Source organism: Dermacentor andersoni, chromosome 1, assembly GCF_023375885.2.
Source record: "Dermacentor andersoni chromosome 1, qqDerAnde1_hic_scaffold, whole genome shotgun sequence".
In the NCBI taxonomy this organism is placed as follows: Eukaryota; Metazoa; Arthropoda; class Arachnida; order Ixodida; family Ixodidae; genus Dermacentor; species Dermacentor andersoni.
Window position 1 is genome coordinate 130,355,313 of NC_092814.1, and position 16,836 is coordinate 130,372,148.

Sequence of the window (16,836 nt, forward strand, 5' to 3'; positions counted from 1 at the left end):
CCTTCTTTCTGTTGTGTCTACTAGGCTTATTATATTGCTTTATTATACAAAGCAATGTAATGTGACGTCATCAGCGTCTTGTATGACGTCAGTAGTGATATAGAAGGTAGTAAATAGAACAACGTTAATTATGAGCAATTATGGGTAAATAATGTGAATTAGGGTGGAATAAATTCGGTTAAGGTTCGTACAAACTGTAGCAAGGTGGATTACGGCAGATGAAGGTAGAATTGTGAAGACACGTGACAATGTATGACGTATCATGGTCACGTGATAATTGCAAGTGTACATCCATGAAGTCATTAAGCTTTCGCATTCCTAAGTGACTGTCGATCTTTTTCTAGGATTCTGATGTTACTGGCATGACGGCCACTCCAAAATGTATCATCAAGAAAATGTACGCACTTTCACTTACAATTTAATTATCACTATATTTTGTGCTCACAATTATATTATCATGCAATTAAACACTTCTAAGACTAACTGCAGTAGCAGAATGAAAACGCGCGAGCAACTTGCACAATCCTGCACGAATATTTCGGTGCCCTTAAAAGCCCAACAAAAAGTGGCGAAATTAAAGAAGCTGTCTGGATACGTTGCTGAACAAACAGGGACGTGCTATTAGACGAGCCTCTGCTGTACAATGGCATCAACGCACAATTTGCTTGGTGAAGCCATAATGAAGACATTTATAGCGGCGAGATCACGCTGGAAGTTCTCAAATCCGAATCTCCACGTACCTTGCCTAAGTTATTCAGAGTTTTACTAAGCTACTGGTCTGCCTTCTAAGCGCATCCTAGGACACAGTTTGTAAGGCTCAGCTTATATATTAGGGGCTGGTGTCGTCAAAGCTGTAATTGCTTATCCACAGCATACGCTCTTACAAACGCATTCTTCAGTCGCCTCATGAATGCTTACGCGTCGCTGTCGCACGACCAAGATGTGAGGGTCTTTATCGAGCCAGGATATCGCTGTAACTACGCTGTGACCTCGCAAGGTTGCTTCGTTCGGACGCAGCGAATAATCTAATCGCACCAGCAGAAGAGCGCCGATCGTCTCGCTCACGGTCCCGATTTGTGTACTGTACCCTGAGTCATGCAGCACAGACTGCGCCCCCCCAAAAAAAAATATGCTCGGCACGAACCCTAGTAGCAACTACCCGCCTCACCGCTCTTGTTGGAGACCACAACGAAGCAGCAGCTAACAGGCGGCCATGCGAGCAAGCAAACCTGCCAGAATAAACGTTCAATTTGCGCGCCCGCCCCCTGCCCAATGAAAAGCGACTAGAAGTGACGGGACGACGCTGTACAGACGGAGGAAGGAAACTCAGGAGAGGCCCTACCCCCTCCGCGCGCTACTAGAAAAGTGTGGCGGAAATGACGTAGTAGGTTCTTATTTTTTTGCTGCTTTTTTATTTTTTTTGTTGTATGGCCACGCCTTTTGGGCCACAATGGCGGCGTTGTTATGGTTTTGAGCGCTCACACGTGTTGCTCTGGTAGGTTTCGGGCCGTGGCAAAGGCGCTGAGTGGGCGGGTTTGCGTTACTCACCGTGTCTTGTTGCGCTGTGTTACCTGCACCCTGCTCTGCCAGATGTTGCGCGAGCGCGCGACATCACGCGCAGCGCGGCGTGGTTTCGCGAAAGATGTAAACAAGAGAGGAGGGTGGCCCAAAAGGCGGAGCATCGCCATGAGCAACGCCAAATTCCGGCTTCACTTTTGCTTCACAAAGAGTGACGTCAGGGCCTCTCCTTAGTTTCCTTCCTCCGTGCTGTAGAGTCACTTCGGCGCGCGGCACGATGGGAAGGCGGAAGCTACGCCATTATTGCATTCTTTAGCTACGTGAAATGCGTTCGCGTCTCGCGCTGTGCGACATAATTTTAAACGTGTGATTAGTTTTGTGCGCGGTGTAGAAAAAGGTGTGGCCCGTGCTTTGTGTATTATTCGTGCTCCACTTCAAAGCAAAGCGTTCGTACGCACTGGAAGATGGATCCACGGACGCTGAGACGAGCAGTTGCAACGTGCCCTGTGTCGGCGGTCGGTAGTACTGCCATAATGGAAATTTTCAGGCAAGTGCCCATTTATTTGGTATTTCTTTGGTGGGTTACGTGTTTTTGTTCGCTCTAGAAGTATCTTACTGTGATCTCGTAGCATAATTCACTAATGTAAGAGCAAGCGCAGCTGCACTCCTAGTAGGGCAAGTTAACTACCTCGATCGCGCCCCGTCTTACATCGGGCGTGATGCGCCTGCATAGTTAAGGCTAAACCCCATTAGCGCGATTTTGTGCGCGACAGCGACGAGCGACGGCTTCGCGCGACGGATCGGGCCGTCGCTTGAACAGATCACTCGGTCTTGTCGCGCGATCGCTCGGTTTTGCAAATCTAGAATCCGCCGCTCGTCGCCCGGAAGTGCTATGAGCGACTAGCCAATAGTAGGCAGCCGGAACAGGATGTACATTAGTGACGTACTACCGGTTTGCTCACGCGCGCTTTTCGGACGAGCTGAGCAGACGGCCTCCCTGGGTCGAGCGTACTGCAGCATCTACGTTGAGTATGGCGAATGCGGACAACAAAAACGAATTCAGTGAGCGTCTGATAGACGCTGTTGAGCGAGAGCGCTGCCTGTGGGACCTGCAGCAGAAAGACTACAAGTGCCGTGGCGTATGCGAGGCAGCGTGGCGGCGTGTAGCAGCGGAACTCGGAGCGACCGGTGAGTTGTGCTTTGTCGCTATTTACATTGTGTGCTTGGTTTCAAATTTGACTTACTTCTGCTGCATTCTATGCTGCTGATCCAGCCCTTTTATAAAACGCGGGCGAAGCGCTGCTTGATCACCACTTTTAACCAAGCGCGAAAAATAATAGCGCAGGAAAAGGCACCACTGCAAAATTGCGGCCCTGTAATTGCTAAAAAGCAGTGCGATCTATCTCGCATTGAAATTGCATGTGACAACCGCAGGCATGCATGTATAGAGCGAATGCTGCATTCATCATGGCATGTGCACGAACTACAATGGGTTCTATGTACTCATTCTTTTTATACGCAGTTTCCGACGTGAAAGCCCGGTGGAAAAACTTGCGGGACACTTTCCGCCGTGTGTTGAAAGGGCGCAACGAGGTAAAGAGCGGCGCGGCCGCAGACGACAGCCTCGACGAGGACAAGCAGTGGATGTTTTTCGTCCGGCTTCTTTTTCTCAAAGACGGCATGATAGGAAGACCGTAAGTTCATAATAGAAAGTTGTAGTACATATAGTGGTATTTTTTCTGTGGCCTCATGCCAGCATTACAACGAATGTTGTGCCTGACAGCAAACATACGTGCATGTATAAACGAGCTAATTATGAACAAAAAGGTTCATAGAAATAAAAGAAATGCACAGACAAGCATATTTACAGTGACCTTATGTGTGGAATGTTTAATAAGTCACACATGACAATTGAGCTTTTTCTGATGAAAGCAGTGCTTAGTAGACCTAACTTAAAACATGCAACATTGTTTTCTCCAGGACATCGGGAAACCTCACGGCTCCACCAGCAGATAAATGGCAAAGTGCCAGTGCAAATGGCCACGTCGAGTCAGCTCAAGAAATTTTTACGGCGATGTACCAGGACGAGGGTAATGACGAGGCCAGTGCATGTGACCGAACAGAGGCATCGAGCCTTGTTGACGTGTGTGTCGAAGTGCCGGAGCCGCAGCCACCAAAAAAGAAAAGGAAGAAAGATAAATACGATGAGCAAATTGAGAACATCACCAAAATTCTGGAGAAGGAGTATGATGAAATTGATCACTTTGCTGGATTTCTGGGAGCAAAAATGAAGTGTGTACCTCTGAGGCTGCGTGACGATATGCAGATGGAGATGCTGCGAGATGTTAATAAGTACATTAATAGCACTTGAAATTTAATTTAAAGTTTCCTTTTTCATTGCATACTTCAGTGTTTAGGCAAGGAAAGTATCCTTTTTAGTACACAATTTTCAGTTTTTTTTCAGTTTTCTCAGCCTCGGGTTCTTTAACATGTACCTAAATCCAAGTGCACGAAGTTTTTGCGTTCCACGCCCCTTATAACATGCGGCCAGTGCAAACGGTAATCGAAACCGCAACGGCATGCTTAGCAACACAACTCCACGACCACTAAGTCACTACACCAAGTCACTACAGCAAGTTGCGATATATATATCTATATATTTTTCATTCAACTGTTGTTACCTGGGAAGAGTTGATAAATTATTTTCAAGCGTTACTATTTATTGAACTAGTCCCCCAATCAGTGGAGAAAATCCATACTGAAAAGGTTTGTTGTCATGTTTTACTGCTGTGACCAAACTTGTTTCATAACACTGGATTCTTCTGGTGGTATTCAATGTTGTGGAATCACCCGTCATTCAAATTTTGTATGTTTGCGTGCCTTCCCTGTATTTTCATACAGGCAAACTGCATCTGTCAATTTGGTAATGCTGTGATAATGTGAACTAGGCCTTATTAAGTAGACCGTAATGGTTTGCTGTATATATGCACTGTTGTGCAGTATTACGGTCATTGGATCTCTCACTTTGGTAATGCTGTGATAATGTGAACTAGGGCTTATTAAGTACACTGTAATGGTGTGCTTTATATGTACACTTTCGTGCAATAGCAAGGCCATTACTGTGCTGTTTCCTTGCCTCGCCTGTTTCTTCGTACACGTGAACTGCATCGCCCAATTTGTTAATGCTGTGATAATGTGAACTAGGCCTTATTAAGTAGACCGTAATGGTTTGCTGTATATATGCACTGTTGTGCAGTATTACGGTCATTGGATCTCTCACTTTGGTAATGCTGTGATAATGTGATCTAGGGCTTATTAAGTACACTGTAATGGTGTGCTTTATATGTACACTTTCGTGCGATAGCAAGGCCATTACTGTGTTGTTTCCTTGCCTCGCCTGTTTCTTCGTACACGTGAACTGCATCTCCCAATTTGGTAATGCTGTGATAATGTGAACAAGGCCTTATTAAGTAGACCGTAATGGTTTGCTGTATATATGCACTGTTGTGCAGTATTACGGTCATTGGATCTCTCACTTTGGTAATGCTGTGATAATGTGAACTAGGGCTTATTAAGTACACTGTAATGGTGTGCTTTATATGTACACTTTCGTGCAATAGCAAGGCCATTACTGTGTTGTTTCCTTGCCTCGCCTGTTTCTTCGTACACGTGAACTGCATCTCCCAATTTGGTAATGCTGTGATAATGTGAACTAGGCCTTATTAAGTAGACCGTAATGGTTTGCTGTATATATGCACTGTTGTGCAGTATTACGGTCATTGGATCTCTCACTTTGGTAATGCTGTGATAATGTGAACTAGGGCTTATTAAGTACACTGTAATGGTGTGCTTTATATGTACACTTTCGTGCAATAGCAAGGCCATTACTGTGTTGTTTCCTTGCCTCGCCTGTTTCTTCGTACACGTGAACTGCATCTCCCAATTTGGTAATGCTGTGATAATGTGAACTAGGCCTTATTAAGTATACCGTAATGGTTTGCTGTATATATGCACTGTTGTGAAATATTAAGGCCATTCCTGTGGTATCATTTGGAAAATTTTTCTAGTTTACCCTTCCTAACTAGTTTTTGGTCCAACTCACCGATAAAGGAGTGTGTGTTTTAAACAAGGCATTAAAGATACCATGTTGACCACCTGCGTGGCAGCTATTGGGGGCATATTGTTTGATTTAAATCTTAGTTCCTTGTGCCAGTGTTTGTCCTGCTGGCTCCTTGTACTTGTGCTGCCATATTTTTTGTGTTACTGGAACCATCACACTTTCACAACGCACCAACTTGACCAGCAGACCACCCCACTTACTTTTTAGGTTACCACTGCATTGATTACTTTTGTTTCCTTCATGCAGTTTCCTTGCACAGGACCTTGTGAACACCATTGTCTTTGTCATTTACGACTATAGTGCTTCCTGTTTACCATGTAAAATTCAGGCAAGTTTTGTAATGCGTTCGGGCCAATAAACGAAATGAAATTTCAGATACTTGTCACTGTTGCGATGATGCGAGACACCTAAATAACGCAAGTAAAAAATTTAGTTCCACCTTCATAATGCCTGTCTTCCTTGAATGATTTTTTAACACAACTACACTGAATTGCACTCGTTCACCTAACCAATATCACCGCATTCCAGAAATAAGCAATACGAAATGAAATGCACAGAAGGGCCACAGAACAGAATATCGTAAATCCAGCGGCTCGCTGCCAAAGCATTAAGTAGGTAGCCCTGAAGAGGGCTGTTGGGTTCTTCATGGAGTCCAGCAGCACGTGTTCTTGGCCTTGAGGCGGCCAGGTCTACACCATCCTACAAGCTTGTCACCCCTGGCAGGTCCCACTGCCAAGACACCTGCCCTTCATCCTTGAAGTACTCGATGAACTGCTTGCGCACCGAATTAGCAGCATTTGTGCAGTTGCGGGCCTTTGCTCCCTGCAAACCGAACACAGCAGCAGTTGCCGCCCCTTGTCGCCAAGTGCTGTCACGGACACACCCGAACATGTCCTGGCAGTCTCCATATCCAGGTGGGCAGTAGGTCGCTGAAGCGCTGGACGTTACGGATAAGAAGTTGTGAAGTACGCAGGTTGCCTTCACAACACTCTCCACATTTTCCGGCTGCAGGTTCATCTGCCTCTCGTATATCCGCCAGCGGGAAACGAGAATCCCGAAGGCGTTCTCTATACATCGTCTGAAAAAGACAAACATATTCTGACTTAAAAATGCACGTGATTCTTTAAAAATTACGGTTGTAAATGTGCAATAGAAGCCTGCACCAAATTAAAAAAAGAAAAAAAAGAGGACTAAATGGCGATGACATGTTGTGCACTGTGGTGCACAGACACCAAACACCAATATTGTATAGGCAATGTTACAATTTATAAATGTGAAAAAACATTCACGTAGTTAAACAGAGGTATCAATGCAGGATTACGGTTTTAGTAAGATCTTGATGAGGGCTAGTTGGTTCATACTTAGAACTGAGGTGAAACAGCGCGAAAAAGACGAGGACACAAAGAAACAAATACCACAGACAAGCGCTGTCTGGTATTTGTTTCCTTGTGTCCTCGTCTTTTTTGCGCTGTTTCACCTCAGTTCTAAGTACGGTTTTAACGATTACAGTTTAACAATTACGATTTTAAACCTGATATGGTACAGACCTGGCACGACTGAGGCGGTAGTTGAAGATGATCTCCTCAGCTTTAGTCTGTGTGCCCGGTAGTGGCCGCATGAAGTCGGGGCGCAGCTGGAAGGCTTCATCGCCAACAAACACATGAGGGCAAACTCTCTCGGAGCCTGGTAGCTTAGCTGCCTGAGGCAGATTGAGCTTGCCTTCGTGCAGTCGTTTGCCAATGGGGGAATCTTTGAAAATTCCACCATCACTAAACCTCCCAGGTGCGCCCACATCAATAAGGCGAAACAGGTACTGGCTGTCTGCCACAGCCATGAGGACAATGGAGTGGGTGCCCTAGAAGCATTGGAAATAAGAATAACAACAAAGAATTTTTGTAATTGGAATCTTTCATTACACTTTGCTTCATTGCAGTGTTGCAAGGCACACATGAAAAATGGTTACCATATTACTATACTACAAGCTTTCCCTAGAGTATCTACATGATTTTTCCATCTTCTCGTCCTCCTCTGCTACTCGCATATACCATCCCCTCTATGCTACAACTAGTCAAACGGCACCCACAAGACACTCTCCTTTGTCATCATTGCATTTCTGAAAAAAAAAAGAACCTCTCCCTTACTTCCCCACAATCATAAATAATGCTGTAAATGTTACATTCTCATATCAGATAAATTACTTGCTGCAGTCCTCTGCTTGCAGGTTGCAAAAAGAGAAGGATGGAATTGTATTCCCCCTTTTAACAAAGCGTACGAACAGGCTCTTCTCAAAGTCATTTAAAAGCAGTAGGCTGTGTCTTATGCACAAGGTTATTCCCATACAATACTCCTGTCAAATTTAGGAGTGTTTGCATTTGCAAAGCTGACCCTTCAGCAGCAAATATTCTGCATGCAATACTGCAATGTGCTGTTCCATACCTTATAGTTGAAGTACAGACTCCCAGCCTTTCTTGGACATCTAATCCTCACGTGCTTGCCGTCCACAGCACCCAGGAAATTCGGGAACTGCCAGCGACTGCCAAATCCTGCGGCGATGTCCCTCCATTCTCCCTCTGTTGGAGGCTGCATAGCACAGATTTGAACTTTGATGCACACCAATCACCGGCAGACTTTACTGCTGCATTATTCACCTATGTACCCTTATGCTCTGTCTATACGCATGTGTTATTTAAGTTATGCCGCTACTTCAGCTACTGCAAATCTCACTGTCACACACAGTACACTTTACTGCTGCTGGTTTCACTTAATTTAATCTGATGTCTTTGTATATGCATGTAAACGAGAAGAAAGGGGGTTAACTGAGGGGCCCGATTTTTATTAGTCATACCATAAGAAGCCAACAAACACTGACACCGGCGGATGTGGAACATCCTTTCTGCCGCAGGCGTCACGAGAATGTGATCTTTTCGGGTGTGATATTGACCGATTGCATTCACACAAAAAAAGAACACGTTCTCGTGACGCCTGCGGCACAAAGGATGCATCTACCGCCAAGGTTTGTGAGTGGTGCCGCTTGCTACCACTCCCAAGGTTCTACTAAGAAAGTAAATACCCAAGAAAGTGTATGGGGAAATGGCGCCGCTGTAGCTCAATTGGCAGAGCATCGCATGCAAAATGTGAAGGTTGTGGGATCGTCCCCCACCTGCGGCAAGCTGTTTCTTCATCCACTTTCATTTCCATTAATTTATGGTTTCTTTATTTCGTTTATTAAAACACAAGTAATTTCCCCTACGTTGTCCTTGGTGTCAGTGTTTGTTGGCTTCTTATATGCATGTAGTATTTTAAGCCATGATCCATTTTCTAAGGACATGTATGTGCTGTACCATCTCAGACATTCATGCTAAATAATACTGAACAAACAACATTGATTGAAATCCACTCAAAATACTGAGAAAGGCGACTAATACTGAGCCATTGCTCAGTAAGTGTGAACGTAAGACCATGCTTATTAGTAGCACTCCACTTTGTACCATGTTATGAAAATATTTTAGGCGCACCTTCATGTACACAGGGGACAGCACCTCCCATAGCACATTGCACGTCAGGTGGATAGCCTTGCGTGCAGTCTCCAGCCCCACTCTGAAGGCCATTGCTGCATCTCGCACGAGCATACCGGACGACAGGTATCTGAAAGCACACAAGATCATATAGCACGATCGACGCAGTAAAGTTTTGTGCTGGTGAACGGCGAATTTCTTCCGAATCCAAGAAGTACTGAAGTGACAAAATGGTCCTACCGCAGCGTCAGTGCGAGGCGCTCGCCAGATGAAATCGGTTCTCGGCAGACCCATTCCTTCGTCAGCCGGTCCCGCACCATGTCGTGGAGCGCGTCGAATGTCTCCGGCGACATCCTGTAGAACTTGAAGAACAGCGAGTCGTCGCCGTTCTTCATGAGCTTCATCTGTAAAAAGGCAATGAAAGCGCATGAAGTTGTACTGCGTTGACGCATTAAGTCATTTGTCTCTTACCGCTGTGAAGAACTCGCTTTCGTCCGCTCGCTTGGTCCAGACCGGTCGAACCCAGTGCTTGCGGGACAGCGCCTGCTTCCTCTACGTTTTCTACGCCGCTCCATCACACGCACAGAAAACTTTACAGCGGGGACAGAAAGAAATGCACGCAGGCTCGAACAGCAAAATGACACCGGCGGTTCAGGTAGCGCGGGCGGGAAGAGGAAGCGGACAGCGTTGGCCGCGCCGCGCGTCGCAGACGGATCGAGCAAACTACCGAATTTTGATATGTAAACAAAAAAAAAACCTACTGCAAGACCTTCAGAAATACTTTATGTTGCTTTGTACAGCCAAACAAATCAATTTAAATTATTGTAGCAAGTGCCACACCAAGTTTGGCGCTAACTCGATCCTCTAATACCGGCAACACTGGAAAGCCGTCGCGCGAAGCGGTCGCTCGCTTGGAGCTTGACTTCTGGGCGACGAGCGAACGCGACAGCAATCTCCATCGCGTCGCTCGTCGCTGTCGCGCGAGAAATCGCTTGCATGGGGTTTATACTTTACGCTTTTCTCAGCGCTTGAACGTTCATAGATGTGCTTCTTTTGTGCGTTCAGCGCGGCTTCTTGTAATACGGCCGCTCGCACTTAAGTTAAATGTGGTGGACCACTCTTGCGTCGCGTAGAAAAAGGACGACTGACTTTGCCACCTTTCGAAAGAACTGGCGCGGTATTGGTTCTCCCTGATGCGGTCGCGTGCTGCTGTTGCTGCTTGCAGGGCGCCTTTAGCATGTTTTCCGCTCGCTTTGTCTGTGCATGTGTGCATGCGCTCAGCTCGGCTCGCTTGTGTGTGTGTGTGTGTGTGTGTGTGTGTGTGTGTGTGTGTGTGTGTGTGTGTGTGTGTGTGTGTGTGTGTGTGTGTGTGTGTGTGTGTGTGCGTGCGTGTGTGTGTGTGTGTGTGTGTGTGTGTGTGTGTGTGTGTGTGTCTGTGTGTGTGTGTGTGTGTGTGTGTTTATCAATGTGCGCGTGCGTGCTTTTGTGTCTGCGCTTTGAGAGTGCGTATATTTGTGTGCGCGCGAGTGCGTTTTGTGTGCGGGCGTGCGTATGTATTGCATAAGGCCGGTAGAGTTTTACTCGCAATAAAACCCTTCCAATTTGGTGCAGCGAGTGTTGCCGCCTGAAAGCCGAGTTTGGTTTCAAGCCAACCTGGACAACTGCTGTATGAGGCGCTGTTTCTCAGGAGGATCAGTGGGAAGGCGTCAGGTATACGCTTCCTCCTTTTTCCCGCCTCTGCCCTGATGAATCGATATCCTTGATTGTTATTCTAAATGGAACGTTACATCCAGAGCACAAATAAATGATTAAGAAATCTGGTAGTGTGTTTCGCCATTACACTAATTCTGATCTTAAAGACGTGAATTTCCCATTAGCCCACATTTCCGTTGACGCATACAACCGCTGAAATTGTGAACAGCAGGTTATTCAAGACCCCCCGTCCTACGTATATAGCAATTGTCTTCAGGAGCTTTAATGAATTTTGAAAATTTGAAGTGTTGTTGTTGCGCTTTAGAGGTATCATATGCAAGCTTTAGGTCTCTCCGGGTAGTTTGCATGCTCTTCGAGAGCGGTCGCCTATAGCCCTATTGAAATTCGTAACTACAGTTTGGAGCACTGGGGAAGCTAGAAGGCTTGTCCTGGATCTCGAGAAAGTGTTTAAGCTGGAAGTGTAGGTTGGGGAGTTTAGGGTTGGTCACACGAAGGCTTTTTATGCCTTAGCAGTAGGAGTGTCAAAGGATAAAAAATGCAGTGTGTCAAGCGTGGGAAGCTGCTTATGTGGTAGAGGCTTGTGCGTGTGTGTGTGTGTGTGCGCGCGTGCATGCATGCGTGCGTGTGTGAATTCGCTCCTCACAAGGGAGTGTGTGTGTAAGTGAGCTACTTCTTTGCTGGTGCTATTTGCCAAAAATTGGCAAGAAAACACAATAATCAATATAACTTGAAATAATAAGCTATGGAAAGCATGCTGGCACAGTAGCGACAGCAGTATATGAGCATACAAACATGCAGCTGTGTGACAATCTTAATGCATGACTGCAACATCTGGAAGGAAGCTTGCTTCTTTTTCAGTAAGCAGCGCAAAGTCCATATTTTTTGCTTTTCTCGTGCAAACCAAAACGAGGCTCATTGCCAGTGATCTTGTCTTTCATTCTAATAGCATTTGTTTATCTTAAAGTGTTGTTTCTCGCAGGTCATGCAGATGATAGCATCAATTTCACAATGCCCAGCCTTGGTGCCCTCCATCAAGAGCAAGCCACTTGCGTTCGCCTTCAGGCAGATGGCTGATGTCTTCTAGGAAGCAGTTGGGAAGACTACATTGTAAGTAGATATAGGCGTGTAGTTTAATATAGTAAGTCAAGTTATAATTTAAAACTCTGAGGCTCCTTGGCGGCCTAAGCTTGATATCATATGCAGTTGTGTGTGTTTTTAAATATTGCCGATTGTAGTGCATACTGCAGGTATGACTGCTGATCCAAAGCATACACTTGCATTTTCTTGATGGCCTTTAATAATGAGGATTTTCTTTGTGCAAGAATATTCAGACAGGGACATTCCAGCATGATATTCTTTATTGTGCATTCAGTGCTAATTTCGTATGACCTTCCTGCTACCAATGTTTTTGCAGGAAAGGAATATTTCCATACCCTATGCAATGAGCTTGTTATTTGCTCGTTGCATTACTCGTCTACCTTTAATTTAATCCCGTATAATTCTCAAAACCTTAATATTTGAGCTGTTTTTATTTCAAATACAATATTAAAATCGCTGGATTGCAATCTAGACTGCAAGGGATTTGAAGAAATTACAAGAAACTAGGACCTCTCATGGGTGTTAAAAAACATTTCCGCAGGCATTGCACCTATTTCTTGTACTGAGCTAGCTGCTCATGAAAATTGCAAGCATATGTCATTTCACACAGTTTTGCAGGATATAGCAGGCCTATCATTGTCACTAAGCACAACCTTTCCTCATTTGCATCATGAAAATCTGCCTCATGCTTAATTTGGTACAAGTCTTGAAAAATGAATGTTTCATAATTATGAAACTACACAAAGTATTGGTTGGGGCTTGGCAGTTTTCAGACAACTTGACCATGTTGAACCTAGCCATTACAAGACGAGAAAAAAAACATGCACAGGAGGACTCATTCAATCAAATGCAATGCTGTGGTCATTTTCCATGTGGCAAAAATGTACTTTTAGGCGGGGGAGGGCGGGTAGCCAATTTACAACCATTGCGACTAATGCGGGTAGTGGCAACACAGGATGAGAAATGGTTGTGGCTCTGAGGTTCATTGAATATGTGAACACTTATATAGAATCCCTCCCCACCCCCCAAGTGAAGGGTAACCTTGCAATATATTTTGGGCGGTAAAGATGAATTTTTTAGGAGACAAGAAATTTCAGGCTCTAGTTGAGATGCTACACAAAGGAGGACCATGTATGTATTCGCAGAATAACATAAACTGCCTAGGAGGCGTATCACAGTTTAGAGCATGAAGTAGAAAGTGGGAGCATGACGAAGGGTCATAAGCTTATTTAAACTTATGATCTTTGAGAATACTACTTGTCACCGTTTGCCAAGCTAACCTATTGAAAGAAAGGGGCCTGCTCTAAAAAAATAGTTAATACATGCTAAATTTTCAAGGAAAGTATGCCGAAATGTCACTTCTTACTAAATTAGTAAATAAGAAATACACAATAAATTTTAGGATACAGAAAGGGTCTAATAAACTGCATTGGGGAGTTGGAGATTGTTGGGCTGGATGCATGTATTGCAGGGCAAATGATAATGCCAGTGGGGGTTCCCTCATTTTAATTTTGTGTGCACTCTCTATAAAACTACTCTTTGTCTCCTAGTGTAATAATGTGTAAAAACAGCAATTTTTAATGTCTTGTGCATGTCAGTCTTAATGTGCCATATCCCGTAAGGTTCTCAGCTGCAGTACTTATAAAGTGTAATGCAGAGATATATTCCACATTTCATGTCAATTTTATATTAAGGTCACATACACACTCTTGGACAAATTTCTGTTGTTGAGAGATGTCATTGGTGGTGTCCTTAAATTTTATTCACTCTTATTTTCTATGGTGAAAAGGCTACTGTAAATTTATTTGCTTTTGCTGCTGTATGTGCCTCATATTCACAGTGACATAGTGCTTTAGTGTTCACAGTAAATGCAATTCCTAAATTTGCAAAATAGAAATTTCTCCTACCTTTCACCTGTCTTGCCCAGTTTCCTGAGCTGTTCATTGTTCCCAGTCACATTAATTAAGTTTGTTACTTTCAGGAGCTTGTTGCCTTATCAAATTTTCCACAGTGCACATGTGTAATTGCACAGACTGAACTCTCATGATTCTCTTCTTATTTTTCTAATGCAGGATGCAAGATTCCAGCAATGCCATGCGCTGCATTTATTGGTCAAGATGCTCAGAGAATGGAGTCCCTGCACCTCGTGGTGAAACGTGAAAATTTTTTTTCTTTTGGAAAGCTAAACGTCATTTGCTGTATAAATTGCATTCTTGTAGCTCAGATGTGTACTATATTTTTTCTAATTTTGAATCAATTAATATTCACTGTTCAGTATAAAAATGACGTACAGTGTGAAGGACAAGGACTGCGAGAGATGACATACACTGCGCTGACTTCCAACAATATTTTATTGCGTTGCCACATCGTGTGTTTATACACAAGAAGGGTCATGCGCAGAAAATGAAAGGCAGTCACAAGGGGTGTTCTAACAGCAAGTCATTGTACTAAGAACATGGTCACTTAAAAAAAATCACAATTTCTATCTGTGGAGATACAAGACTTCACTAGGGGTCACCGTGATAGAGGGGGCACTAACGCACACACTACCCATTTTTCTGGTGAAATAAGCTTCAATAATGTACCGGGTGAGCTGTGTTTCGCTAGAACTTGCGTATCTTCAAAGAGGGGCATGCAGCGGCAGTCCCGGCAATGAATGCCCAAGTGGCCTTGAACAGTGTTATGGACGTTATAGTGCACTCTTAAACGATCATTTAGGCACCTGCCTGTCCGTCCAACATATTTACTGCCTCAAAACGGGAATATGGTAAACCACATTTGTTACACATATCGCAAAACGTTTTCTGTGCCCGACAGAGCAAGAACTCTGACACGATTTAGGCGCGTTTACACGCTTACAGAGCTTTGCCAGCTTTTCCGGGGCTGAGAAAAGGACTGGGATTCCTGGAGGTTGCCAAATCTTTTTTTAGCCTATCGGAGACATCATGCACATACGGTAGCACTGCGAACCAGTCTTTCAACCGGCTGGTTCCTTGACTGAGTGCGCTCATCACGTTTTGTGCCCTTCAGAAGCTGTTCCGCTATGGCTGAAATTAAGGCCAAAGGGTAGCCAACCCAAGAAAGGCGATCAACCTGTGCAGCAAGACTATCTTGCATTTCATATAAGCAAGATTTATTGAGGCTGTTAACGAGGCAAATCTTTACAATACCTCGTTTAACAAGCTTTGAATGTGCAGAGTTAAAGGGCAAGAGTGACTTCTTACTTCTCGGTTCAAAGCACTAGCCCACCTGTTTATTTGTAAGGCACTGCCTGAGATCAAGAAAGCGCAAAGAATCATCAGTGGGGACCTCATTTGTTAGTTCTAGAGGCTGCAGCTCTTAAAGATCTCCAAGTCTCCCAAGCAGCAGGCTCAAAAGCATGATCAGTGCAATCAATAAATACCAGGTAGTCGTCCACAAACCTGCACAGTTTGACAACGGGAGATGCATCTAGGTGACCTTGAATATTTCAATCATGATTAGCGCCAGGCATGATCCTGCACAATATACAAATAAATGGTGTTTGTATAGGATCATGCCAGGCGCCGCCACTATGTTATATTTATCTAGCTCATCATGATTGCAATATTGAAGGTCACCTAGATGCGTCTCCTGTCAAAGTGTGCAGGTTTGTGAATGACTACGTGGTATTCATTGATTGCACTGATCACGCTTTCGAGCCTGCTGCTTCGGGAGTCTTGGAGATGTTTAAGAAAGCCTCTACAACTAACGCATGAGGTCCCCATTGATGATTCCTCGCGCTTTGTAGATCTCAGGCTGGTGCTTCGATCTGAGAAGTAAGAAGTCACTCTTGCCCTTTAACTCTGCACACTCAAAACTCGTTAAATGAGGTATTAAAAGTTTTCCCTCGTTAACAGCCTCAATAAATCTTGTTCACACGAGATGCAACATAGTCTTGCTGCACAGGTTGATCACCTTTCTAGGGTTGACTACCCTTTGGCCTTAATTTCAGCCATAGTGGAACAGCTTCTGAGGGGCACAAACCGTGATGAGCCCGCTCAGTCAAGGAACCAGCCGGTTGAAAGACATAGGTTCGCAGTGCCACCGTATGTGCATGATGTCTCCGATAGGCTAAAAAAGATTCGGCAACCTCCAGGAATCACAGGCCTTTTCTCAACCCCGGAAAAGCTGGCAAAGCTCTGTAAGTGTGTAAACGCGCCCAAATCACGTCAGAGTTCTTGCTCTGTCGGGCACAGAAAAAGTTTTGCGATATGTGCAACGAATTTGGTTTACCATATTCCCCTATTTTGAGGCAGTAAATATGTTGGACGGACAGGCAGGTGCCTAAATGATCGTTTAAGAGAGCACTATAACGTCCATAACACTGTTCAAGGCCACTTGGGCATCCATTGCCCCGGGACTGTGACTGCGAGCCCCTCTTAGAATATACGGAAGTTCTAGTGAGACACACCTAACAGGTCATCCGGGAAATTATAGAAGCAAATTTCACCAGAAAACTTGGTAGTGTGTGCGTTAGTGCCCCCTCTATCACGCTGACCCTAGTGAAGTCTTGTATCTCAAGAGATAGAAATTGTAATGTTTTTTTTTCAGGTGACCACGTCCTTAGTACAATGACTTGCTGTTAGTTACCCCTTGTGACTCATTTTCTGCGCATGCCCGCTCTTGTATACATACACACAATGTGGCAACGCAATAAAATATTATTGGAAGTCAGCGCAGTCTATGTCGTCTCTCGCAGTCCTTGTAATTCACGCTGTACGTAATTTTTTCGCATTAATTGCCAACTATCCCAAGAAAGCACCTTTTTCAGTATATTTATAAGGTTGATACGACCATTTGCTGGCAAATGTTAACAGTGTGATATTTAACTTGAACTTTTACATGACTGCC

At 44.5% G+C, this 16,836-nt stretch overlaps 1 protein-coding gene and 1 long non-coding RNA gene across 3 annotated transcripts; one reads left to right on the plus strand and one right to left on the minus strand.

Annotated features, from left to right (window-relative positions):
• The first annotated feature begins 1,126 nt into the window (after positions 1 to 1,126).
• Positions 1,127 to 14,174, plus strand: LOC126524329 (uncharacterized). 2 transcript variants are annotated; one of them, XR_011892198.1, is made up of 3 exons: positions 1,127 to 2,065; positions 11,846 to 11,973; positions 14,037 to 14,174. It is a non-coding gene; the product is annotated as an uncharacterized lncRNA (long non-coding RNA). The 2 variants fall into 2 exon arrangements; XR_007597914.3 differs by lacking the exon at positions 1,127 to 2,065 and adding an exon at positions 10,735 to 10,863.
• Positions 4,714 to 8,076, minus strand: LOC126523471 (uncharacterized). Its single transcript, XM_072285907.1, has 2 exons — positions 7,186 to 8,076; positions 4,714 to 6,716 (listed from the first exon to the last, which is right to left on the minus strand). Exons 1-2 carry the CDS (start codon positions 7,470 to 7,472, stop codon positions 6,338 to 6,340), a joined length of 666 nt encoding a protein of 221 aa, XP_072142008.1. The 5' UTR covers positions 7,473 to 8,076; the 3' UTR covers positions 4,714 to 6,337.
• Positions 14,175 to 16,836: the final 2,662 nt, after the last annotated feature.

Coding starts and splice junctions, on each gene's coding strand:
- LOC126523471 (XM_072285907.1), bottom strand. CDS start 7,472: ATGGCTGTGGCAGACAGCCAGTACCTGTTTCGCCTTATTGATGTGGGC. Junction 6,717..7,185: donor TACCGCCTCAGTCGTGCCAG/GTCTGTACCATA, acceptor TGTCTTTTTCAG/ACGATGTATAGAGAACGCCT.